The following is a 26,861-nucleotide window of genomic DNA, read 5'->3' on the forward strand; positions in this document are numbered from 1 at the left end:
ATTGCCTGGGCTACTGATGTCAGACTAGAACACCAGCTCGCTCTTGCACTGGCATTGGAAGGGCTGATAGGGCAGGTTATAGTATATTGCTGTGGGCAGTGACTTTGAATTTCTAATTTTTTGACCACGACTCTGGCGAGATTCCTTTAAAGCAGTCAGTGCAAAGTTTAATTAATGCATTATTTTAAAACTAGGAGAATCTATCTTCTGAAATATTCCAGTGATTGTTTGAAGTCATTATTGATGGAGGGAAGCAATTTTCTAAACTCAGCCATTATTTCTTTCTCTGTGCTTATGAAAACTAAGCACTGGCAGCACTCTGAGCTGGAAATGCTTTACCTATATAAGTTTTCACCCAGACATATTTTCCTGGTGCTGTAAGCTTCCTACAGTTCCATGAGCATGCAGGAGAACTGACATGCATGCTCTGAGAAAACGATGATTTTGATATGCCAGGAGACAATCTGTACCTGACTTGCTGCAAATGGGTAAGGAAAGGTCAGTCCCTTGGTCTTTGCCAGGACTGTGCATTAGCTGCTGTGCTCTCCAGACTCCAGCTTCTTATTTATCTATGGAATCATAATGCTTCACTGAAGTGGTCTTTTAAATTAGTCAGCTTTTCTCTTGTAGTTTGAATGTACACAAGCTGATGGTTTTGACTGAATTTCACACCAGATAGAAAAATGTTAGGCCACTTGCAAAGCATTCTAGAAAATGTTTGCCTAACCGCTTTAATCAACCTCTGTTTTTCATATAGCTCTAGTGGCAACATGTACACACCAAGGGCATGAGTTTTCCCATGTCTTCCTGGTTTAGAAGCGTTTGGCCTTTTTTCTCCATTAAAGTGTGTTGGGAGAATGAGTGACTTGCTCATGAAGGTCATTTCACATGATGTATTGCGGTGTTGTGTGACATGAAATGATATTTCAGATATGGCCTTTCAAGTTTAAGTATGTGGTCTTGTGAGCAATCAATCTCAGTCCAATGGGGAAAGGAAGAAATACACCCAGCAGTCAGCAGATACTATGGGAAAGTGGCTAGCTAAAGAATGGTATCTTCACTGCCAATGTCTTGCTTCCCATTTAGCTTGAGAAACCTGATGCACAAGAGACACTGAATCACTGAATTGGTCTGGGTCTGGAAGGGAAAAAAGCTCTAGCACAGTAGATTTGTTTTTTGTTGTTTTTGGTTTTTTTTTTTTTTTTTTGCCAGAAAGCTAAATAAGAACATTTTGAAATCTTGGTGGTGAGGCATATACTGAAACAGGTGAATCAGGCATATATTGAACAGGTTTTTTTTTTGTGTCTAAAGTGTTCTAGTATTTAATTTCCAATGCCAAGATAAAGATATTTGTTTCCTAGCACAGCTGAAATGGCACAGCAGAATTTTCTTCTCTTTAGCCAGAATCTCATTACCAGATTGAGCTTTTATGCAGGCAGAGAAATGCTGTGAAAACCATGGAACTGAAGGAAAGAATGGGCTGGGGGTGAGGCAGTCAACTGCCCTCGTGGCATTAATGACATTCCTGTGTCATGCTGTGCATGCTGCAGGAAACAGTCTGGCAACAGCAGTGATGTGAAGTCCACGTGGGAGGTGGTTTACAATGGCTCCTGTGGCAGTATTTGCACATGGAAGGCCAAGAACTTGGAAGGAGCTTTCCAGTTCAGAGCAGCAGCTGCAAATGTACTGGGACTTGGTGAATACAGTGATGTTAGCATGGATATAATTTTGAGTGAAGGTATGTCTTGTACTTTTGTATCCTGTTAATCCTTTTTTTTGTTATTCTAAATAGTCATACCAATTTAGGAACAGAGACTGGCTATTTTAATAAGAATAATCCTGCAAAGATAAAATAATGTCTCTAATAGGTAATAAATGATTATGTTTTTGTTGTGACCCCTGCTGCTAGTGCTCATCCAGGCTCTTTTGCTCAGAACAGTGGGCCTGAAAAGTGCTTCTCCTCATTTATAGCACTTTGTCTCTGTGACTCTGCCACTCTGCTTTATGATGTGATTCTTGAAAAAAAGACAAGCTTGCCCACTGGGTAAAAATATTGGAATTACTTCTTGCCTTCAGCCAGAATATTAGACTTTCACTTTGTGGCTGCTTTTGGAATTCCCACCTTGAGTAGTCAAACAGTTCAGCATTTTCTATTTCTGCATACACATTAGGTGGCAGGAATGGCCCAAGTCTGGGGGAGAAGGATTAGTCTGACCAAATACATATCCACATAGAGCCTACAAGAGAACTTTGTGCAGTGAAAGACTTTTACATAGCAGGGAGCTGAAGGGTTCTCTCAGGTGTGCTCTGCTGCATAGGATTGACATTGCATGCATACACAGTAATTAAACAAATTTTCTTTTCTCTTTAACAGATAGCATGATGTCCATGGGCACCATCATTGCCATTGTTTCTGTGGTTGGAGTTGTTGTGCTGTGTTTGGCTGTGGTCATGCTGTTTGGTTTTGGTATGTGATTGAGTTTTTTGTTTACCCTTGGTTTGCCAAGCCTTGGTGAAAGGCAGTTCAGGTGTTGGGAAATGATTGGCCTTCAGATTTAGGAAAATGCTCCCCGCCCTAGGATGGGAGCTGGGAGGAATTTGTATATTCTCATTCTTTGAGGCCCTAGAGATGGCTTATTATATTACATGGTATGAAGGACAGGATAGAAATTCACTCCATCCTCAGTAATTTCTTGCTGTTGTTTACCTGCCTGGAGAGCACAGGAGTGCTTAAGGAACTCTAATGCTCGTGTGGGTTCTTCTAAAAACTTGACCTTACTTTCAGGGTGAAACACTTAATGATCTCCTTTTCTATTCCAGTATGGAAACAAAGATTGAAATCCAGAAAACCGGCCTTGCCTGGACAGATAGTGTTTATCAAGGAAGATAAAGAGCTAGCTCAACTCAGAGGGATGGCTGAAACAGTGGGACTAGCCAATGCCTGCTATGCCATACGGTATGTCCTCAGAGCAAATGTATTTCAAGGAGAAAAACATCAAAGAGGTCTTCCCTGGACCAGTTTACATCAGGGCACTGATCCCTGAAACCTCAAGGTAGAGTTAAGAGCTGCATGTTTGCTGCAGGGCAGATCTGCTCCAAATGATGCCCTGCCATGCTGCCCCTCTGGCACACAGCCCAGTCTGGATCCCCCCTAGCCCATCCTTCATGTCACTCTGGCAAGAAACACAAGTGCACAGGGAAGGGAGAAGACCTGGTGTTTTCCAGTAACTTCCAAAACATCCAGGCCTCACTTGAGCTCCCCTTAAGTATACCTGATAACACAAATAGTACCAGCTTCTTTTGAATTTTTATAGAATTTCAGACATCCTTAGGTATGAATGAGTGACTTGTATTGCTGTTTTGTAGCACTCTTCCTTCTCAAGCAGAGATTGAATCACTGCCAGCTTTCCCTCGGGACAAACTCAACTTACACAAATTGTTAGGAAGTGGAGCCTTTGGAGAGGTATATGAAGGGACTGCAGTAGATATCCTGGCAGATGGAAGTGGAGAATCCAAAGTAGCAGTCAAGGTAATCATAATAATCTGTTCTCTTGCAAGAGAATGGGATGGGCAGAGAGATCTGTCTCAGAGGTTTTACCTGAGAAATGGGTGTTGAGCTGATCTGGGTGTTTTCTTTGCAGTGTTTCTTGCAAATGTCTTAAAGCTCAGCTCAATGATTTCTGGAAAATAATGTGTATGTAAGGCCACATCTATGTCTGATTGTTTTACTTAAGCACCATGTAGTAACAGTGATGATGATGAAATGTTTCTACACTTCTGCTTTCCGTTGAGCAGACTTTGAAGAAGGGTGCGACAGATCACGAGAAGAGTGAATTCTTGAAGGAAGCACACTTAATGAGGTAGGGACTGCTTTGTCCCTGGGCACCCTTCAAAGCTGGTATCACCTGAGGGTGGTGGCTTTCCAGGGGAATGAAAGCAGCACTTTCCTCTAAACAGATTATTTGGCATTTTTGTGTTTCTGCCAAACTAGTAAATCACTACTGATGAATATCATGTAACTAAAGTTATAAATCTGATAAGCAAAATTTAAGACATAGACTGCAAGTTCAATATGCTCATATCATGGATTTATTTTGGATTGTACTAGTGTATTTCAGGATCTTTGCTCCCCTAAACCAAGTTAGTTGCTAAAGGCAATGGTCAGAATTCAACTTATCCCATTTTACTGAAGGAAACAAATCAGAATAAACTGATGCCTTGAAGTTGTAATTTACAGTGGAAAATATTTTTTTAAAAATGTGCCACTAGGGGCTGCCACATACCCCTTCTATTGAGGTAGTGTTAAATTATGCATCTGCCACCACTGCAAGAATTTCACATAACAAGGTTTGTGTTTCAGCTGGAAATCTTGTTTTCTAGTGTCCCCAGAAACAAGAAGTTCAACTGTAGTTTTCAACTGATACTAAAAGACTGAGAGTGTAGTTTAGTTTTCAGATGCACTTTTGCACTTTTTTGACTTTTATTTCATCTGTGCAGAAGTAAAGCAATTTTTAAAAAAATGAAGGATTTATTTCTGTGCAGAAATGTGGTGTTATTAAACTGGAAATTGATTTTCACAGCATTCCAAATATTTTTGTGGCTACATACGTAAAAAATATATCTTGCATTTTTTGCCTTTTATGACACACTGTAACCGAATGAGGTAAAAGGACTGTTAAAAACAAAATTTGACCATGTCATTAAAGTGCAAATTAATGATAAAGAGTAAGAGTTGTGTGTAAGTTCCTCATAATCCATCTTCAGTCTACCTAGTAGTCATAAACACAGTTAAGGTGTTTTTTTCTGCGTAGTACAGAAATTATATGAACCCATAGTAAAAGTTTCTGAGGTTCTCTCAATTCTTGTTGCAGATAATAACCCAAACCCAGAAATCCTGGAAGAGTATATAATTGAAAATTTTTGCATTTAAATGTAGACATTGACACGGGCCCATATGTACACCAATACAATTAATCAGAAATGAAGAGAATAGCAAAGTTTAAGTATTATATAATCCCCATAGTCATTAAAACCACCAGCAGCAGCAGCAATGACAAAACCAATAATAATAATAGTAGTAGTAGTAGTAATAATGTTTATTTAATATTATTTGAATATTTAATTTTTTAATATAAAAATAATTATTTTATTCCATCATGGAGGGTTTAATGATTTCATTTGACGTTCATCTGTGAGGTCACATAAATTAAACCAAGGATAGAAAGGAAAATCAAGTGCATCTGAGTGCTTACAAACAGATAAGATATATAAGATGCAAGTTGCAAGATACGTAGGTGCAACTTTTATTATGCTTGCCTTTCCGGATGTTCATTAAAATTTGGCTTGTAATGTTATGCATATTGGCTCAGTTAAGCCAGAACTATTTGTTCCTTTTTATTGCTATGCAGCAGAGGGAAAATTGAGTTGCTTCTATTTCAAAAAGTCATTTGACATTGGTTATTGGAGAGTCATTTGTGTGCAAATACCTGCAGGAAATTCTTGTGTGTGTCCCATCCCTCGGGAAGTAAGGCACGATAGTCCAGTGGAGAAAGGTCTGCACTGGGTGCAGAGGAAAGTGCCAGGTGTTCCTTCCCCTCTTTTTGTTCCTGAAAGTGCCAAAGTTTGTCTGATTGAGAGGTACGTGCAAAGGGCCAGGGGGAACTGTCAGATTCTAAATCGCACTTTTTGCAAGAGTCTTTGCCCACACCTGAGATTAGGTGAATTGAAAGAGATTAGAAGGAAAATGTCCCTCTCTTGTTTGTTTACACTGCTGCATTTGACAGCATTTTGGACACCATCAATTCTCCCAATAGAGTCAAGTTTCTCTGACTGCTTGTGCAAGTGCTTTCATGCAGTGTGAGAGGGGAAAACCATTTTCTAACAAGTGAAGTGATTAAAAAAACACAGGCACTGTCAGAGGCAATAAATATTCTTCATTCTTTGAAGAATACTTGCAGTACTGAGAGTACTGATTACTCTGTGGTAATCCCTGTCTTAGACACACATACAAACAATTGCTAGTATACTTAGAAGTATTACTCATATGTATTTTCTTCCTCTTGCAAATGTACTGTGAAAAAACTGTCCCCTGCTGAACTGTGAAAATAATACATTGCACCTTGTGCTTTTACTTTTGTGGATTTCTCTGAATCAGCAGCTCTACTGTGAATATAGTAGTGAAAATACTCTATTAAAATAATGTAGCTATCTTTAACGTACAGATGATGAATCATCTTATTCCTAGAAGAAATTGCCATTTCACAACTTTTTTTTGCTTCCTGGAAATAAGATGAAGTGTGACTGTCAAAGACAGTGTAAGCCTGTGTTTTGGAAGGATGTCCCTGAACTCTCCTCATGACTGAGCAAATCCAGGCAGAGCTACTGAATCATGTTCATAGAAGCAGGCTTGTAAAGGCCAAACTGCTCATTCATTGCTTGCAAATATAAACACTCTGTTAGTTATCAACCAGCTGAATTTCTCATATGTCATCTTACAGTTGTTTCCTTCTGTTTAGCAAATTTGATCATCCCCACATTCTGAAGTTACTTGGTGTGTGTCTGTTAAATGAACCTCAGTATCTTATCCTGGAGCTGATGGAAGGAGGGGATCTGCTTAGCTATTTACGAGGAGCAAGAAAGAAAAAGGTGAAGACCATAAGATTCATACTTTTAACCTGTAACTGCCCAGTTTCTCAAATTTTCCCTTTCTAAAAGTCCATGCTGATGTTCAGCTGTTTCTGTACTTGCAAGGTCTGGCCTGGCTTTTCCTTAACACCCTGGGACTCAGTGCTGACCTTGCAATCAGTGATGCTGTGAAGAAGATTAAATGTCATTAGATCACTGACCAAAATTGTGGTTTCAGTCATGAGATGTCTGCTAATTTCTCACTGTGAAAATCATAAATTGTCCTTTTGAAAGTGGTAATAAATAATGGTGGTCATGTATGTGGTTTATTAGGAATCATAGAGGGTTTTTTTTTTTGTCTTTGAATAACAACAATATCCTTAATGTGAGAGCCATAGTCCGAGCATATAAGAATATACTGTCCCTGCGCCCTCAAATTCTTTAGAAGGAAAGAAAAGAAAAAAGGATAAACAATTTCAAGTAAATTTTTTCTCCAGTTAGTGTGTGGATTGGGAATATGCATGGCATGATGTGAGGTCAAAATGAAATTTTATAGCATTATAGCAATTGCATAGTTCATTTACACAATCAGATCAAATCTACACAGTGTTGAAATGCATATACATGTGTTCTACTAGAAAAAACTATTACACTGATTTCAAATGGAGAAATATATTTCAGTGAGGAAATCTCACATGGGGAGTTTGTCATTCTGAGCTGGTAAAGCTGGAAGAATAGCTAACTTCTGTCTTTGTTTCTTGTAGCTCCGGAGCCCTTTACTGAGTGTCACTGACCTCTTGGACATATGTTTGGATGTTTGCAAAGGCTGTGTCTATTTAGAGAAAATGCATTTTATACACAGGTACAGAGTGTACTTCCTTAGTCTTCCCAGGCTTACCCACAGTATTGGGACTCATTATCTTACCCAGGAAAAAATGTCTAGAAAAATTTCACAATGTAACATGACAGGAGAGAGCACTGGAGTAAAATCTTAAGGCTATGCTCTTCTGCTAAATATCACTCACAGTTCTCTCCCAAAATAGTGGGCTACTCTAAAATCTGAACCAAGGACTGCACCCTAGGCCAGAATCATATCCAGTGCAACAGAGAGAAGGACAAGTGGAAGATCCATGTGGTGTCTTTGGCTGCCTAGTGGGTAGCTTTAGAGGACACAGAGCTGGACTTTTCTCAGAGAGGTACAGGGAAAAGATGAGAAGCAACAAGCACAAATTACAGCAAAGGAAATTAGATAATATTGTTCACTACATCCCAGAGCAATCACTGAAACAGGTTGTCCAGAAGGGCTGTGTCATCTCCAGTCCTGAAGATATGCCAAACTTAACTGGGTGAGGCCCTAAATCACTTGATCCAGTCTTGGGGCTGGCACTGCTCTGAAGAGAATGTTGAGCCAGATGACTTACAGACCTGAGTTTTTCTGCCATGCTAACTCCATCCTCTTTTCTCTGCCTTACAAATCAGGGACTTGGCTGCTCGCAACTGCCTTGTGTCTGAGAAGGAATATGGGCGTTCATCCCGGATAGTAAAGATAGGAGATTTTGGGCTTGCCAGAGATGTCTATAAAAATGATTATTACAGAAAAAGAGGAGAAGGTCTACTCCCTGTCAGATGGATGGCTCCTGAAAGCCTTATTGATGGTGTCTTTACAAGTCGCTCTGATGTCTGGTGAGTTATAGCAGCCACAAAGCTGTGGCAATAACCATAGTAAATTCTGCAGCAAGAAAATATTGGTTTAGAGGAGGAATTACAGGGTTGTATATTGCCATCTCTAATAATTTTTAGGCTCAGGAAGACTTCCTCCTAAGTGAAATTTTGAGTATCTAATGAAATATTTGACACTATGACAGTATATTTCATGGATATATTTCTTTATGCTGTAAGATCTTTGGATTTTGGCTGGAAGGAACTAATGTCACTCAAATAATTTTACAGTTGTACCAGGCCCGCAATGTGCTTTTTGCTTGATTGGGCACTGAATTGACTGCCTGCCTGCATGCTGTTCCATTTTGTTTTCCATTAGGTTTATTGACATTTTCTTCCAACAGCCAAATACTTTGCCCTTTCACCCTCTTCTAGTGACTTCTTTATTTTGAAGACCAGACTTTGCAGCATCATCAGGAGAAGGTCACAGTACTTTTTTTTGTGAAGGTTAGCTAAAAGTGTGCCTTTGAGTGGCTTTGAGTTTAGTGTGAAGAAGTAGAGACCCACTGTCAGGAGACATGGCAAAAAAACCCCAAAACCCCAGACTAAACCAGATCCATGAAACCTGGTATTCACGCAAGTTTAGATTTCAGTGGCCACATGTACTCAGCCCATGGGTCTTGTCCAAGTCCTTACTGCCTGCACCTATCTATCTGACTGCTAGTCTTGCTCTTATCTGAGAAAGTAGTTTAGTACTCTGTGCCAAACCAAATGAGATGCTGATTGCTCCACAAGTGGTGCTTGGAAGAACTTGTCTTTCTCCAATTTAAACCACAACTCTAGAGATTTCAGAACACCAGTTTATATGAGAACATGCTCAATCTGAGTGTTTCCTGGGGAAGATGTTGGGCACTCAGTATCTTCTGAGCTGCAGCTCAATGAGTCTGGGAAAGCATCTCAGTTCTACACATTTATTTTAGCTATTCCAAGGCTGGCTTAGGGACAAAACAGAATTGTCTTCTTACTCCTAATTTTTCTGAGTCTTATTCTTAGGTTAGAGACAATCTAACTGCTAATAGGGAGATTTCATGATGAATATGGTTATTAATTTTTCTCTTTTTCTTTTTTTCATGGTGTTTCTCAGGGCTTTTGGTGTACTAGTGTGGGAAACATTGACTTTAGGTCAACAGCCATATCCAGGTTTCTCCAATACAGAAGTTTTACACCATGTACGATCAGGAGGAAGGCTGGAAACTCCAAACAATTGTCCTGATGACCTGTAAGTTAATTTTGTTTAAATGTTGTTGATAATATTTATAAGAGGCAAGAGGCTTTTTGCCAGTTGGTCATCATTTTGAAGATTGGTCATGCCCATGAAGGGCCCAACATCCTCCACTTTCATTTCCAATGAAACTGGCCAACATGCTAATTCATCCAGTAGACAAACCTGTGAATAAGAATTTAAGGCATGGATCTGATAGCAGTGTGAGAACAGGCTGAGAGTACCTGAAGATATTGGTTGGAAGTTAAGATGGCTCTAAGACTTTATTGTTCTCTCTACATCATGTTTCTGTGGTTGTAGATAAAACTCTTTCTTAATGGTAAGTGCAGGAATAGGCTAATATTAGAACAAAAGTGAAAAAATAAACTCTGCCTTTTGTAGAGAGAACTCAAAAAAACCAAAAAGAAAAGCTGAAGCCGTACAGGAAAAGGGAAGTCTGCACCTCTGGTTAGTCTTTATCTGAACTGGATAAGTAAATCCTTCAATTTCTGTTTGTGTCTTGAACACAAAACTCAGGTTTAATTGCAAAATTCTTGCAGTTAAACAGAATAAAATAAATACATCAAGTGAATCAAACCCATACTGTCCAGAGGTGTATGAAGGAGGAAGTAGGACATGAGCTTAACAATCACTCAGTATTGTCTAATTTCATGTCTCAATTTCTTTATCACCCGCTCAGCAAAAGCAGTCACAGCAATGCGCTTGACAGCTGGTTGTACAAATAGGGGAGGCTACTGAAAATCAACAATTCTTACTCCCAGGGCTGAGGAAAAGACCTGAGAATAATTCTGTGTTTGGCAAGCCAATCCCTCCATGATAGATCTTACACCAGTAACTGTGTTCTGAGGTTAAGAGAAGGTGATTATTTATCATTATGTAGATATAACTGAAATACCAAATTAGCAATAAAAACACAGAAAAACCCCAAACCAAGCTTTAGCACTTGGAGGAACTGAAGAGATTGGAATTTTACTTTAATAACAGAGGGAGAACTGGAAGTCACAGAACAAATGAAAGCCCAAAGAAATTTTAATTGTAATATTTTCTGAGAAAGGTTTCCTCAAAAACTTTCGTACATCTGTGCTGTGAATAAAAAAGCACAGGAGGCAGCTATATCCATGTACTAGTCTGACACTCAAACTTAAGCGAAGGCTCATAAATTGCCCTAAAACAAGTTACTAGATCTTCAGAAAAATCAAGAAACTTTTGCTTGAAATAATTTTTAAGGTCCCAGATCTTGAATTTAGCATAGCCTATAGGTCCTACATACTGGTCTGCCTGTTGTAGGATCAGTGCCTAATAGTAGTTTTTGAAAGCCAAAGAGCTGATGAGCTTAGACTCTTGTACCATCTTTTATCTCATTTGGTGAACACTCAGCACCTGCATGCAGCTTCTGTCAGTAGCATAAACAGCTTTTTGCTGCTTTGCTAGGTCATTAATGGCATGCCGGGATTCTTGACATTCCTGTTTCCATCCTTGTGGTTTTGAACCTGCATCAGGACATCAGCAGTCAGTAATTGTCTCCTCAGCACTTTGGCTTGCTCATTGTCATTTGACAAAACAAACCGTCGCTGATAGGAAGAGAGTTCAAAGGCCAAAGTACTTCAGCTGAGAAGTGTTTAGGAATCTGTGATGGGCTTACACTGCAAGTGCAAGCAGGGCTGGCACAGAAACCTTAGGGTGCAAAAGCATGAAGGAAGTGGGTTGTTTGTTTGGTTTTTTATTTGGAAGGGGGGAAAATTTCTTCCCCTTGCCTCCATTAGTTGCTACTCCAGGAACTACTTTTCCCCAGAGAACTGTGGCTAGGTAAAGCTTGGTAAAGAATCGAAAAAGGGTCTTGGGGATGTATAAATGAGACACATATATTGAAACATGAATTAGATCTATGAATGTAAAAACACTTTCATCAGAAATCCACATCTGGCACAGCCACGTGGGTATGAGGCTTGCATGCAAGAGAATGCCAAGGTTGGACTGAACTGAGTCAGAACTTTATAATTTAACAAATCCTCAAAGGCTGTGGATTGCAGCCTAGAGAATTTGTACAAGCACCAGGACATTTGCTGACTTGAAGTTGCAGTTTCAGGAATGCTCAGTCCTTTGCAAACTTACACAAGCAACTTTGATAAAAATTTTTTATTTGGTAGCTAAAAGCTTTTTACAATTTGTTTCTGGCAATGATCCCCTGGAAGAATTAACAAAGTGAAAGAGATGAAGGGCTTGCACAGAATGCATCAGATGATATCAGCGGCTTTTTATCATGATAAATTTTCTCATTTTCTAAGAAAATCACACATCAGTTGTATTTCCCATTTCATATGAGAATAATTGGTAATGCTTGTAGCTTCTGTGTGCTATAGTGCATTTCAGGAATGTTCACATTCTGCCTCCAATATCTGATACTGAATATTAGTTCTTTACTTTTCCAGGCTCTCAAATTCTAACCAGCCCCACATAAGCAGCTCTGTTGGACATTCAGTTGTTGCTGCCTGATAAAACACGGGCGTGAAGTGTGGGTTTGTAGGTGTACATCTAGTGTAAAGGTTAGCTCTTGAACCTGTCATAAACCTTTAGCTAATGTTGTGTTTGGAACTGTCATTTTTCATTTCTTCCTGACAAGCTTTCCCCATGAAAGAAGGGCAATCCTCTGGATCTCTTTCTCATGAAGTGATGCTAGCCCATGTTTGGTTCCCCAAAAATATAGGAATATGTTCAATCTGTCACTTACATGTATCTTGGCATGTCGAGCTGTCTTTCTCCGTCTTCACTGGTCTCATACTCATGCATTTCTGAACTAATGAAAGTTTGTGCCATATAATTTAAAACTTTGGATGTCACAGCATGCCTCAAAAGCTAAATGTCATGCCAGAAATAGCTGTACATGTAAAATTTGCAGATATATTCTGAGAGAGCATGAAAGTTTTTGTCATTAGAAACCTAAAGCCTATCTGAATTAAACACTTAGTGAAAAATACCAGTACTGATTCTTTAAGCCAATCACCAAGTAATTTGATTTAGGAAATAAAAACACGGAATATAGTTAAAATGAGAAAATTACAGTACTGAATTACAGTTTTGGCAGAAGTTAATATCCTTACTCCATAGCAAAACAGAATGGCTTTATAAAGCAGATTTTCCAATAAAAATAGTTATTTAGAAAGGCAGAGATTGGTCATAGGAACCAAAACAAAAAAATTCATATTCCACACTTGCAATGTTCTTGTTTCATAAATGAAAAGAGGGTAAATTTAGATTGTATATAAGAAAGAATTATTTTACACTAAGGGTGGTGAAACGCTGAAAAAGATTGCCAAGAGAAGCTGTAGATATCCCATCCCTGGAGCTGTTCAAGGCCAGATGGGTGGGGCATTGAGCAACCTGATGTAGTGGAAGATGTCCCTGCACATGGCTGGTGGGTTGGACTAGATGATCCTTGAAGGTTCCTTCCAACCCAAAACATTCTAAGAGTCTATGACTTCTGTAACATTTCCTATTTCTTTCTTGGTCAGTGGCTGGCTGTTTCTTCCACAAGGCTCTGTTCATGAGAGCCCAAGTATAAACCTGATGAAGCACAGCACCGGAGCTCATGTTTTTTTGCCTGGATATCCTACCAAAAAGCATGACCAGAAGGAAGATTGTTGGCTTCCAGCATCCAAAGCTGGAATTCAATGTGACAGACACTTTGCTGGCAGCAGAAGGAAAACCAGTTATTTAACCTTTTTTGAGACCTATTCAGTTTTTTTCTTTCTATATTTCCAGTGTCATCAGTAATAACCAGTACACCTGAAAGTAAGCAGATGAAGTGATTCAGAGTGTTAGGAAGCCAATACCACTTTTTAAATTCCTAAAACAGATTTTCAAAATTTCATGGAATCCTTTTGAAAAAAACATAATTACTCTGTTCAGCTTGAAAACCACAAGAATACAGGTCGATGACAAGTGGCTTTGAAACAATTTTTCTACTCACATTCTCACTTGACACTAATATTTTAATGAAAAATACCATTGAAAAATCAGAAGCCAAGCGATTCCTCCCAGCTGTCACCAAGGGCTTTTTAAGATGCCCAGTTGTGGTGAAGGACAGCAGTCATCTTTTTAAGATGGATAAGTGAGGATCTGAGCAAGACAATTCATTTCACATAACAGATTAACGCCTGGTGTCACATAGCAGCAGGTCTGGGAGGATGTTTGTCAGGGGAGGGTTTGAACTTAAGGCTTAGAGGTAAATGCTCCACATTCCAGATGCAGCTTCCTGAACCAGCCTTTCACTGGCTGCTCTCTGGTTTTGAGACTCGGAGACCTCTTTCCACTCCCGACACTTAGCATGTCCAGGTGTTGGCTGTGTTTTGGTTTTCAGCCTGTCTCTCCCTGGCTTTTGTAGGATTTGGTTTTGTGTAGCATAAACTCACCTTGAGCAAGGAATAAAAACCAACCCTATCATTTAGACAAACAGGAGGTAAATTTTCCACTAAATGGTAGCAATAGTATTGTCCAAGGTGGGCTGGAATCCCTGCACGCAGAGGAAATTCATACTGTGTTTGCCTTTGGAAAGCCTATTCATATTTGTTTTGGTCTGGAGGTAGAAGTTGAAATTAACTCTCCGTGTGCTGGAGGGTTTGCCTTGAACTTCTCCTGAATGTAAGGTAGCTTGAGTTGAAAGAGGATTAAATAAATTGAAAACTTCAGGTTAATTTCTGATTTTACGCTTCCTTTTTTTGTTTTAAATTTTTTTCTGAGCGAGAATTTCCTCCTTGTCTGCTTTCTTAGAAAGTATTCCTGACTTCTTCAGGGAGAGTAGATGTTCATAGCAAATGTGCCTTTTAAAAAAAATGTTATATCTGCTTCCAATCTCAAAAATATCCATTGTCGAAAAATTAAAATGTTTTAGAGTAATTATTCTCGACTTTAATTTGATCTTTAATTTGTTTTTCATTGCCTCAGCAGCTGATGATGATCTTTGTACCACACAGAAATTTTTCAGGCCAAACTTGCTTCCCAGATCTTTCATGGTAATTGTTGAGATTAATTACCCTATTATAATTTTTGTTTGCGTTTAAATTTTTTTTTTCAGATGTGATTTAATGACAAGATGCTGGTCCCAAGACCCTCACACCAGACCTACTTTTTCTTGTATTCATGACAAACTGCAAGAGATAAGACACTCTCCACTGTCCTTCATCTGCTGCCTTGAAAACAGAGAGGCATCAGCTGGAGTCATCAATGAAGCTTTTGAAGGTGAGTCTGGGCCAGCACCCGCTCTTCTTGTGGCTTCTGCCCTGCATTTGTCACTGCCTTAAATTCTCTGGCTGTTACATGGAAACAGCAAAGATTTAGCTCTATCATACGGAACATGTAAAGGTTCATTCTGTGCCTGGGAGGTACAATGAATTAGATGAAGGATGTGTAGGATTACCAAGCAAAAAGGCCCAGATGAGGTTGTAATTAAGCCTGACTCACAGAGACATCCAGTTTGCATCTGAATTCTTGGTAGTTCACAACCCTGTACCACTACAATAGATGCCTAAGTTCCTTGCAGAGACTGGAGAGCCTTAGAAGGTTTCCATGTGGAAATCTGTCCTAATTTCAAAGACATATAGGTTCTTTCCATGAGATAAACATGGCCATTAGGCACTTCCTCTAGGAGTACTGGTTCAGCAGCCACCTGCAAGTGAGGCACCATTTAGGCACCCTAGTAAGGTAGCCTTAATCCAAGCCAAACCCTGGTCATTCAGGTCTTGCCTATGCTCTGCACACTGTGAACAAATAAACTAAGTGGTGTTAGGGAAGACATACTTAAGGTATGGGACACAACAAAACTCAATTATATAAGAACATTATTAAGGTTCTGAAAACAGGAATTAAGAAAAAAGGGTATGCTAAAGGTATTACCTAAGAAAAAGGTAATGCTAAATTTGAAGTTGTCAGTGCAACTGGGATGTAAAGCATTTAAATATGGAAATTTAGATGGAACATCCTGGCTGGGTCAGAATAGTAATCTATTCGCATCCTTCAGTAATTCTTGGCTAACTAAATATTGAGGAAAAAGTAAACAATATTACTAAAAAATGTGATCTGAATTCTACAAAAAGAAAGTTTTTATCAGTTGAAATATTTCACTTTTATTTCACAGATTAATTTTTTCATTTAATCTGTTTGCATGCTATGGTTTTATAATGAAAAATATTGAATAGCTAAAGAACTACTTTCCGTTCTAGAAAAACCAAACCTGACTCTTTCTAAAATATCTAAAGGCTTTGCTTTGGAGGTGATTTTTTGGTGGTTTTCTTTTTTCCCTTCACAAATTGTTGCTGAACTAGGAACTGATTCACAAACAGTTTTGATACTTCAGTACTTCATATTTTCCTGAGAACTTCCTGATCCATCCCAGGAACGATACAGTACTCAATTACACAACTACATAGACATTTTTCTTCAGGATACTATCTATATTCAATTCACTGGCATTGTTCAATTGTCACTTGATTTGATATTTTGCTAATCTTTATAATTTGGTGAAGCTTTACAAATGTCAGTGTATTTCCATTGTGGTTTCTCTTTATATCAAATCCAGTCTGTTCATGGCATGTTTACATCACAAGACTAAAAACTTTATAAAGACATGCAGGGACCAGTACAGATAATCTATCATTTCATGCTTTTTTAACAGCTGATTTTGCATCCTTGTGCTATAATGAAAAACAATTTGCATATAGTGTTATTCTTTAGTTTCTTTAAGGGTATCTTAACTCTCAATAACAACATTGAGGAAAGAGATACTTAGTCTGGCACAAATGTTAGCCTGGCATTAGCTCAGGAAAGGACTACAGCCAATTAATTAGGCACTATGCCCAAGCTAATAGGCCTTACATTTTGGATGGACTTTATCTCACCTAAATGCAGCTGTCTACAGGCTAGGAGCCTCATCTAGGATAGTCTTCTAAGTATATCTGCAGTCAGAAGCAGAAAGTGAGAGCTCCTGTTTTTTGGGCATGCATGACAGCAGGAAAGGGGTCACCTTTTGCCTTACTCTTCACTGATGATGGCTGGCATCCGGGTGACTTGCCGTATTTAATTTGGTTCATGTAGAATCACAGGATGGAGGAGACTGGAAAGGACCGCTGGAGGTCACCCAGTCCAACATCCCTGCTCACGCAGGGTCCCCCCACACACATTGCTCAGGATAGTGTCCAAAATCTCAGCTATAGTATCTCAGACTAGATGTTTAATTTTCAGATGGCTACAGGAGCACAGCACCCACTGGACACAGGGCCGTACTGATTCAATTGCTTGTACCCACTCCTGAGCTAGTTTGGTTTCCTGGCTTAGACATCTCTCCTCTGTGTTCCCTAACTCCACAGGCAACAGAGACATGAAAACTAACAGAGTTAAGAAGTTCTTGTGGCATTACATCAATATCTGCCAAAATCTTTAGTAGGGCTAAAATTTCTGTGGAAACCTACATTTCTGCTGCTTGGAACTGGGGAAAGGGGCTGGAAGGTTGGTTGCCATGTTTGTGGTGGAATAGACCCGGTGCAGATGTAACATGAAAGAGTTTTAGTTTCAGTGCAAGTCTCTGCTTAGGCTGTGTCAGATAAGCCTGATCTTTCTCCAGCTGTTAACTTGCTCAATTTAAGCAAATAATTACTTTCACTGGGATGACAAATACATATTCTTAATGTAAGAAACAATATTTTGCCAAAATTTCAGGCTCTGCCGCACAGCAGAGGTCACAGAAAAAACCCATTGTTTTGTTTACTTGCCAGGAACAAAAGTTGCATTCTTAGAAATTACCGAGATGCAAAGGAAAACATGGATTGAGGCTTCCATGAAGTGTCAGTTTGAAGGATAAAAATTTGAAAAAAATCTGTTTAGTACAGAAAATATGGTAGTATAATGGACTTTAAAGGTGGTCTTAATAATAGCTCTGTACTGTATAATGTAATTTTAGTCAGAGAATCTGTTGAGAGGAGTCACTTTTAAAATCAGGCTCCATGAAACTTGTTTATAATAACTTAGTTGGTAAAATCTGGCCCACTGTGGTAAGCAGAGCAATTCAGTGTAGGCAGAGCTTTGGCTGTCAGAACTTTTACTTGGCACACTCTCTTCCTGAGCCTTGGACTTTTCTCCACCAGCTGTCCTGTTCCCTCTTCTGGCTTCCTCTCATTCTTCCCTTTCCATAGGTTCTGCCCACCTGCTGTTGCCTCAGACCCATTGCTGGATCTGCATTGGGAGGAGATGACAAAGCAACTGTTTTCATGCTTCCATTCAATGTTTTCATGCTTCAGTTCTCAAAAGTCCTTCTTAACTTCTCAGGTTCATTTGGTGATTCTGGTATAGGAAATACCCTTCAGGAAACAGGGTAGCTTGAATTTTATTCATCTGCATATCATCCTTCCATTTAAATGGATTTTGAAAGACTAAACACTTGACTAGCTCTTTACATGTATAATGCCATACTTATTTTCCTGTATATTTATAATGCACCTGTAGGTTATCTCCCTCTTTCCTCAAGCACAGTCTTAATAAGTCCATTAAAATGTTATGCCGTTTACTTGATTGAAGCTCTAGAGTCCTCATGATGTCTTATTGTTGCTGGATTTTCTGATCAAGGACACATGCATGTCAATTTTCTGTAGCTCTCCAGCCCTGAATTAATTTGACAGTTTTTCTGCCTGCCATGTAAATCTCATAAAGTGGAATTCAGTAAGACGTGGGCTCCAGAAGTGAGGCTGATTTAAGCAAGAAAAGGCCATTCAGGTTCCACTTGAGTTTCCAGACTAAAATGTGTGCTCCACTATGACCCTGTCAAAAACAGTTTGGGGCATGGAATATGTCTCAGACTGTAATTTGTAACACATTGTATAATAAGTTAGTGATTTTTAAAATTTGTATTCATTTCTAGCTGGGTCTAAGTGAAGTATTCCTTGTGTTCATAGTAGTAGTAGAAAGATGACAGCCAAAACAAATAATCCAAAATCTGTTCCATGATGGATTGTCCTCGACAATATTTTCCAAAAATGTTACATGGTCATTGGCCTTTGTGTGTAATGAAACCCCAGCCATGAGCATCCAGCCAAGAAATGCTTGCTCTCACCAGGTGACCTAGTTTCAAAAGAAAGAGACAAATGTCAAGCAAAGTGAAATCACATGCCTCAAAAATAGCTAAGATACTTAGCCTTACATCTTCCAAATTCTGTTGGGTCTTACCTAGCCACACTTCTAGGAGATCCATGCATGCTATTGGTGATTTTCATAGGTGGGAGAGATGAAAAACATTAGATTTTCTCAATAACCTTAATGCCAGTGCAGTGTGACACAGAGATGGCCAGTGTGGGTAAACCAATACAGACAGGCTGCTAGTGGACAGCATGCTAGCAGGATAGCATGGGGATGGCAAAAGGGGCACATGCTGTGTTGTTGCAAGAGTTACCCTTCTAAAGCAGGCATCGAGTGTCAATAAACACGCCTGGCCAATACCAGCACCTCCTGACGCTGCTACATTGGAAACTCAGGACCAGGGTTAGAGCTTTTCCTTCCCCCTACCAGTTTAGAGCTTTTCCTTCTTACTCTGGCAGGTTCTCCCAAGACATTGATTTTGGGCTTAAAGTAGCACTAACAATATTTGAGTGAGGGCAGCACTATCCAGCTGGAGGACTGAGACACCAGTGGGTTTTGAATTCAATGGGAATTTCCTGAGCACAGGCCCTGTCACCAGAGTTCCCATTCATCGCTGAAAGATAGTCTGTTCTTCCCCAGTTCCAAGAAGTGCAGCATGCTAGAAGGACAACCCTACATTGCTGTAAAAATAACTGGACCATCTATTTTCAGACATCAGTTTTTACATTTGCACATATAAGACAGCACTATAGCTTTCCAGGTCCCGTGAGTGCCCCTTTACAGAGGGAAACACCTGTTTGATTTGGCAAACGCCTTTCCTGACATCAGACAACTGGGCATTAAGCAGCTGGAGAGACTTCTTGCCTTTATGACCTAGAAGGACTATTCTTATCAGGGCTACTCCTCACTATGGTTTTTGGACCTATATGGAAAAGATGTCTAATTGCTTAGAAAAAGAGGCTCCTCTGGCAAGAGGAGATGCCAGGCATTTGGAGAAAATCCAGGATAAAAGACTAAAGACTGAAAGGAAACTTATTTGGCCTCAAAACCATGATTTTTAAATTCTAAACTGGAGATATTGCTTGAAAAATGTGGCAAGATACAAGAGTTAGAATTTAGTGATGTTTCTTTTTTTCATTTTTCTTTCCAAAGGCAGTGTATTTATTTCTTCAGAAGTTCAGGTACTTGCTAAAACTGTCATCTGTATTTTTTTTAAATCTCAGTGCAAAATTTTGCACTGGGAGGACTTGATATTAAAGCTAGAATCAGCAATTTCATCATTAATTATATGTTTGCTCTCTGTACTGGCTGAGTACGTGTTTTCTGTTCCCCATGTAAGAGCCATCAGTTTATTTTCCTAAACCCAATTGCCTTTTAAAAACTACTCCACACACCTCTCTGAATGTAAAATAATCACTTGGGCAAATGGAAGCTTCTCTAAAGCAGATGTGTTGATAAGGAACATTTTTAGAACCTTGTATCTAGTCTCCTTTGTATTTTTCTGAAATTCAGTAATCCTCTTCCCCACTTAGCTTAGTGAGCAGCTGACCCAAAGCCTGCAGAGGTCAGAGAAAAGCCTGCTTCCAAAAAAGAGTGAGTGGTTACAACACTGCAAGAAAAGGGGAACTTGGTGGTGTAATAGTTTCTTATTTGTACTCCAGACAAATGGTGTTTGATTCCAGAGAGTGCACATGAGCCATATGATGCTGCAAGTGAAATCACACCAGTATTTTGCTGTAGATCGAAGGAAAAAATCAGATGGTGTAAGACTGTAAGACAGATGTGTAGACAGATGTGGACAGATACAGGCAACTAAAACATAAAAACTGCCTTTACACTGGGTGTCTAGGCTGTCACCAGAGACTCCCAGACATATTCAGGGGATGTTAATGCGTTAAGGGAAGGATGTGGATTAAGCATGTCCACAAAGCGATTCATTCCTCCTTGCTCTGTTGACTGTAAAGACAGCCTAGGCAAGGAGCTTCAATTGGACATGTAAGACTTGGGTGGTTAAAACTTGGTAAAATGAATCTTGTTTTGTAACATGGAGAAAGGGAGTGCTTTCCTATTTGTATAGTCTTACTGCATTGCAGCAAATGTAGAAGGGGGGTTGCATTTATATTGTAAATTTTAATAAACTAAATAAGAAGCAGGTTTTTATCTGTAATTACTAGGACACTAAGATTTCAGTACACACTTCTCTAAAAAATACATTAAAAAGAGAGGCATTGTTTCAAGCAGATCAGTGCAGGGGAAATGTAGGGTGAAGAAAATTCTCACTTTTAGCACCTTTACTGTCTGACAGAATAGCAAAGCTCAGTGAGTCACCCTCAAACCATGCAAGATCATATGCTTCATTAGGCAGGAAACACAGATATATCTCCACTGATACATAATACAGAGTGGAGTATTAAAACGGATATATATTTGTTCTATTTATATTCTTACTGGCTGTGTGCAGAAAATGAAACACAGCTCCTCCAGCTCCAGGTGGCCATCAGGTATCAGGAAAATACTCTCTACACAGGAGCGGTCTCCTTGAGCTAACCAGTGTGGCTGAAGTAATGAAGTCAAGGTTCAATAGCCACCGTTTTCACCGTTTTGACAAGCTATGTCATCAGGTGTTTCTCTCCAATGTGTTTGCTGGGGGGTATATCTTTCATCCATGCCAGTAAGTCAGCTAGTCTCTTGTTTACTGCCACGTACATCGTGCAGAAGTGACAAAGGACAGAAAAAGAGGAGGGTATTACTGAGAAACAGGAAATGTGGCTGGACTTCTAAATACCTTACCGTACTGAAGGTGCTAAGCATTATATGGGATTATGTCACCCGGAATTAGTAACATCTCAGGCTGGCTACTTAGCTGGTGTAAATTGGTGGCACCCCACTGGTTTCAATGGAACTTCATTAATTTATGCTAGCTGAGGTTCTGGCCCTGAAATAGCTGTAATATAAGATCAGCATCTCTAGATCAGTTTATTCAGTCTCAACCAATCAGTTTTTCTACTGACATTCTTTCTCTACTTAAATGTTGTCACCTTCTTGAATTTAAACACCAAAACCCCCTCGTCTGCTTATCAAGACACCACAAAAATTTGCACCCTTCTAGGCAGGACTTCAAAACATGTTGTGAGCCCCCAGAGTTTACCAAGCAGGCAAGGACAGGCGCTCTGTGACTGTGAGGCAGGACCCACGGCCTGGCTCGGCTTTGCAGCTGCCCTGCAACAGGAAGCAGCCGAAAGAGGTGCTGGGATGGGGAAGGGGAAAGCACAGATTTTATCAGGTCAGGGCTGCTCTTCTCGGAGGAGGCTAAGCAAGCAAACTCTACTCCTCTATAGTATTAGTCAGGGATCATTGTTTCGTGCGTCAGTTAATGTGGGGCTCTCTGGAGTAAACTTCTGCCTATCCCCGGAGAGAGGGGTTGTAATTCATTTACCTGCAGTTTGGCTCAGATGTGCTTTATGCACAAGTTCTAAGCACAGCCTTTAAGCTTTAAGCACAGCTCTACTAGGAAAAACCGTCTAGCCAGGTTAAAGCCACAGGCATTTGGGACCTGAGATGTGTCTGCGCAAGTACAATGCTGAGCTTTGAACTTGCCATTTTAGCTGTAGGAAGCAGCCTGGGACAGCACAGAGCTCAGTGGGATCCTGCTTCTCAGTGGGGTACTCCTCGGCCTGTACAAAGCTCTGGACTGACAGGGCAAGCCTGCCTCGTGCCCTGAGGTAGGTTGTTCAAAGCAAATCTAGGGAACTCTACACTATGCAGCAGTTCACAGTGTAGACAACCCCTCAGAATTCAAGCCTGTAGAGCTGACTCTCTGGCATGACTTCAGATTTTATGAAGGTGCTCCTTGGACGTCTCCTCATGGGTTGTTTTGTTGACTCAGCCCAGCTTTGCTTGTGAAATCTGAGGGGATCACATCACATGGTTTATGCTGCATTTACTCACGTATAACCCAGCATGACTGTACATCAATCAACTAATTTTAGCGATGTTAAAACTGAAAAGAAAATAGTGATATCTTATAAATATACCAACCTGCCTCTCCACTCCCGTTTCTCTCTATCCTCCTTCAATTTCTTAACATTTTTTAGGAGGGCCTTCCCAAGATTATTCAGAATTCTCTGACTTGACTTACAGCTTCCCAGGGTGCTGGTAGTGCTTCTAGTCCTCACATTTCTGGGGGAATTTCACAATATATCATGAATTTTTTCTGCACTCGCTCATTTTTAGTATTTTGTGTCGGCGTCCATTCTTCTGCTCCAACTAAATGAGCAAAAATAATCTGCTTGCTTTGCTGACTTACATAACAGTCAAGCATTGTACTATATAACTTGAGATCTTTGTGTAGCTTTGCCTTGCAGAGCAGAATGGTGCTAAACTTTCATCAGCGCTGAACACTGCACTAAGAGATGACTCAACAGTGAAAGAAAGAGCACTTACAGTCAAAAATGTCACAGTCAAAGTGGCAATGGATCTTACACATGTCATATCATAGGGGAAAGGTCATCAATATTATATTCTTCCTCCATCATTGGATGTGATAAGAATATTCTGCAAAAACAGTATTTCTTCCTTATTGCATTCCCACAGCTCAAAAAGTAAAACCAAGGCAACGTGTTTGATATTTTAGCTCTTTTTTTCTTAATGAGAAACACAGTGGCACATAAGCTGAAAAAGGATTATAAAAATTTATATATTCTCTAGTTCTTCAGACCTGTTGGGGAAAGAATTAGTAATGTATCTATATATCTGGTAAAAATATCTCAGTGACCTCATACTCACATTTGTGTAAACATCACCTCATCAGTTCCAGATACTTATACAGGAAACAAATCTGAATGCTCCTCTAGTGTTCTATACTTAGGCAGGTCAGCCGGCATATGTCTGGTCTGTAAATACCCAGTTTTACTTGGGTCCTTATTTTAAGGTTTCCCTCTTAAGAGTTTGCTGCAAACGTCCCCTCAGCGTTTGCCTGTGTGCCTTTTCCAAAGCAAATTGTCCCTGAAGGTTGCCATTAAGTTAAACAAAAAAGACAACTACAGAAAAGAGCTGAACTGGTTCGTAAAGGCTTAGTTGGAGCTGAATTACTAAATATGGCCATAATAGCCCTGAACTGACAAAGTGAGTATCAAATGATTTCTCATTGCTGTCAGTCAGTGTGGTATGTGACCACAGTTTGCTCTGTTTCCCAAACCCCATCTTGCTAACAGGTTTCTAAAATCAAAATTCTCTTTCAGGCTTCTCCTGATAATATTTCCTATGCTAATGGACTCTAGCATGTGGAATAAATTTCCGACTTTATAGCTTGGGGAGATGTGTGATTATAGTGACATAATAAATTGTGTGTTGCCTGGTGGAATAGCACAACACTTGTGATTCCTTTGAACAGATAACCCTGAATGTTACATGCTTAATTTTTCAGTTATGAAGTAAAATAAGGAGGGAGCGTAATAAAAGAAGGTACATGTTACAAAAATAAATGCAAAAAATAGTAGCAATTATAACTTGAGTGCTTAGTTAACAGTTTTTATATTTTTAAAAATTTATATGCCCTGCAATAAATCTCAAGCAACTAAGTATAGATAAACTGCATCAAATTAAGGAAAAATGGAAAGTTTTTTAAAACGTGAAAACCATAGTGGATTGCCAAGTTTAAGCTTCTGGAAGAGCAGAATACTACAGAGACAGAAGTCTAGACTAGTCCTCTAGAGAGACAGTATATAATGATTTTGTAGATAGAAAACTACCAATGTTACAGGACTCTAGTAATCCTGCTAATAATACTGCTAAAAAGGTTCAGATTAAAATGTCTTTTGCTTTATGCTTCTTTACAAGGAAAAGAAGCAAGTCGTGCATTCATGATGGTATGGCTGCCTCTGGAGGTATGAACACTGATAAGTAACCTTTCCCAAGTGATTTACTTAAAGTTTTGGTCCACACAGACAATAGCAGAAAATGAATTTGAATCATCATTCTTATGAGGTCACTAGACCAACTTTCTCCAGCAGCTGATTTTGTTTGCTTTCTAATACTGCATGTGTATTACTGAGTGTTGCATTTTCTTTTTTTTTTTAAAGTTTTTAAAATATTTTTCCATTTTATTTTCTTTTCTCTTTCTTTTTTTTTTTTTCTTTTAATGCAGATAATGATATCCCATGTGCAGATTCAGACAGCATTCTTTCAGCCACACTAATGGAAACAAGGAATCAAGAGGGCTTAAATTATTTGGTACTAGTCAAAGAAGGCAACCCAGATGAAGAAAGCATCAATTCTGCTGAAATTAGTTAAGTCTGGTTATCACTGTTTAAGAGAGTGAAAGAGAAAAAAACTCTTCAAAGAAGACATAAGCCAAGGAAGGTATTCTGCATGTTATCATACTTACAGAGGTGTCTGGGAAAAAAAAAAAAAGCAATTCTTTAATAAAACTACCAGAAAACAAGGTACTGAATGTTGTGTATCAGGATAAGACACCAATTACATAGCCTTTCATTTTCTACATGTTATGGTTTGGGTGCTTCACAGGAGATAGTTTAAAGCAAAAAAACTTGGATCAGACAGAAAGGGATTTTACTGTGGTATTAAGTTTATGCACTCACAAGTGCCTCAGGCACACGGCAGCCCTTCCAAAAAGGAAATACTGGTATACTGCTTCAAAAAACAGACCAGCTTTTTCATGAAGAAAACCAAACAGTTGAAGTCTAACTTCACTGTGCACAAACAGGATTTTACAAACTGAAAAAAACCAACATAAATACCAAACTCCAAATCAGAAAGCAGCTGAAGAAAGGTGACCAAGTTGTCCACTGCTGCAGGTGGTCTGTTTCCCTAATTATTTAAACAAATGTTTGCAATCATCTTGCATATTAAGTTGCACAGCAATTGATCTGATAGCCTGTACAGTCCTGTTTTCTTACATTTCTTCTCCTTTCCTTTTTGAATGTTCATCATCCTTGTTTATTTTTTATCATACTGGGTGAAGGGAGGTACTCTTCCTTGGTGTGTTTGGAGACCAACTCAAAGTATATAAAAAAATTTTATACAAATAATTCTTCAATAAAAGACAGCAATAAGCTTTTTTCTAACCTTTCATCATGAGCAGTAGTTTGCGAATTATACAGAGCTATTCACTGACATCTTTCAGGAAGCTAGAAACATGCTACCATTTTATGCAAATATTTTATAGTGGGGCACACTGGAGAGTAGTAAAGGTTCTATCTGACGTCAGAATGTATACATTTGTAAGAAGCAACCTCATTGCAATCAAACTTCAAAAGTTTCTTAAACAGAGATTCAATGCAGATGAAAAAAAATTTGGAGTCTCAACATTTTGCTAAAATGAAATAGAAATTCCTGATTTTGAATTAGGATTCTTCAAAGTCCTTGAAAAAGCTCTTTCAAGCATTATATAAATATTTTTCTTACTCTACAAATCAGTGCAAAAGACAGATTTTCTAATAAATACAATTGCAGCACTTCACTATGCTCACCAGACCGTAAGCGATGGATAAACAAATAAATACTGTATTATGTTTCCTTCCTCTTTGAGTGCTGCTTGATTGGTTGTACAGTGATTCCTTCCATTTCAGTAATTTAAAAATTACTAACGTTTGCTAACCTATGGCATGTGGTGGCCAGAAACCAGGAGGATCCCTTTTCTGTAGCCACCACACCTGAATGTGCTCTGTGTGCATAGTTTGACTTAAGTCAAGAAGACTGCTCAGTCAGCAAGCCACAGACAAAGGTTTTGAACAACAGAACTCCGTACAATAGCTTTTTCTTTAACAGGAGAAACCTTCAATCCTCCCAAAATTTTAAGGCAATACCTTTCACAGGCTTCATGAGCACCTGTGATGTGATATCCCAAGTCAATTCAGTTTTGTGTAGATCTGCATTAAAAAAGAATCATGGAAGAGCCTAATCAATGTGTATAAACTGGGTTAGTGGGAAAGATGAGCATCAGGGACAGAGAGCAGTCAGGAGTAATGCCCTCCAGGTCTTGAAGCAGTCACAAATACACAAAGCAGTACAGAAGGAAAAAGGGGAAGGTAATTTTTCCTGTGTTCACATTTTGTAAGTGTTGCAAGGCAAGCCTAGTTTTAATGAAAAAATTAGCACAGCATGATGAGAAAGAAGTGTCAAGTTTAACACACTGCCAGTAAATGAAACCTTAGGATAT

General features: G+C 39.2%; 1 protein-coding gene across 1 annotated transcript in view; it reads left to right on the forward strand.

The window, feature by feature from the left end:
- Positions 1–24,973, forward strand: part of ROS1 (ROS proto-oncogene 1, receptor tyrosine kinase) — a 68,657-nt gene extending 43,684 nt beyond the window's left edge. Inside the window, 11 exon segments of the mRNA XM_030944940.1 lie at positions 1,551–1,738; positions 2,375–2,467; positions 2,821–2,956; positions 3,367–3,529; positions 3,796–3,860; positions 6,516–6,645; positions 7,389–7,486; positions 8,104–8,307; positions 9,428–9,562; positions 14,637–14,800; positions 24,828–24,973. Coding sequence (XP_030800800.1) covers positions 1,551–1,738; positions 2,375–2,467; positions 2,821–2,956; positions 3,367–3,529; positions 3,796–3,860; positions 6,516–6,645; positions 7,389–7,486; positions 8,104–8,307; positions 9,428–9,562; positions 14,637–14,800; positions 24,828–24,973 — 1,522 coding nt within the window.
- Positions 24,974–26,861: the final 1,888 nt, after the last annotated feature.

This window comes from Camarhynchus parvulus, chromosome 3 (genome assembly GCF_901933205.1).
Source record: "Camarhynchus parvulus chromosome 3, STF_HiC, whole genome shotgun sequence".
In the NCBI taxonomy this organism is placed as follows: Eukaryota; Metazoa; Chordata; class Aves; order Passeriformes; family Thraupidae; genus Camarhynchus; species Camarhynchus parvulus.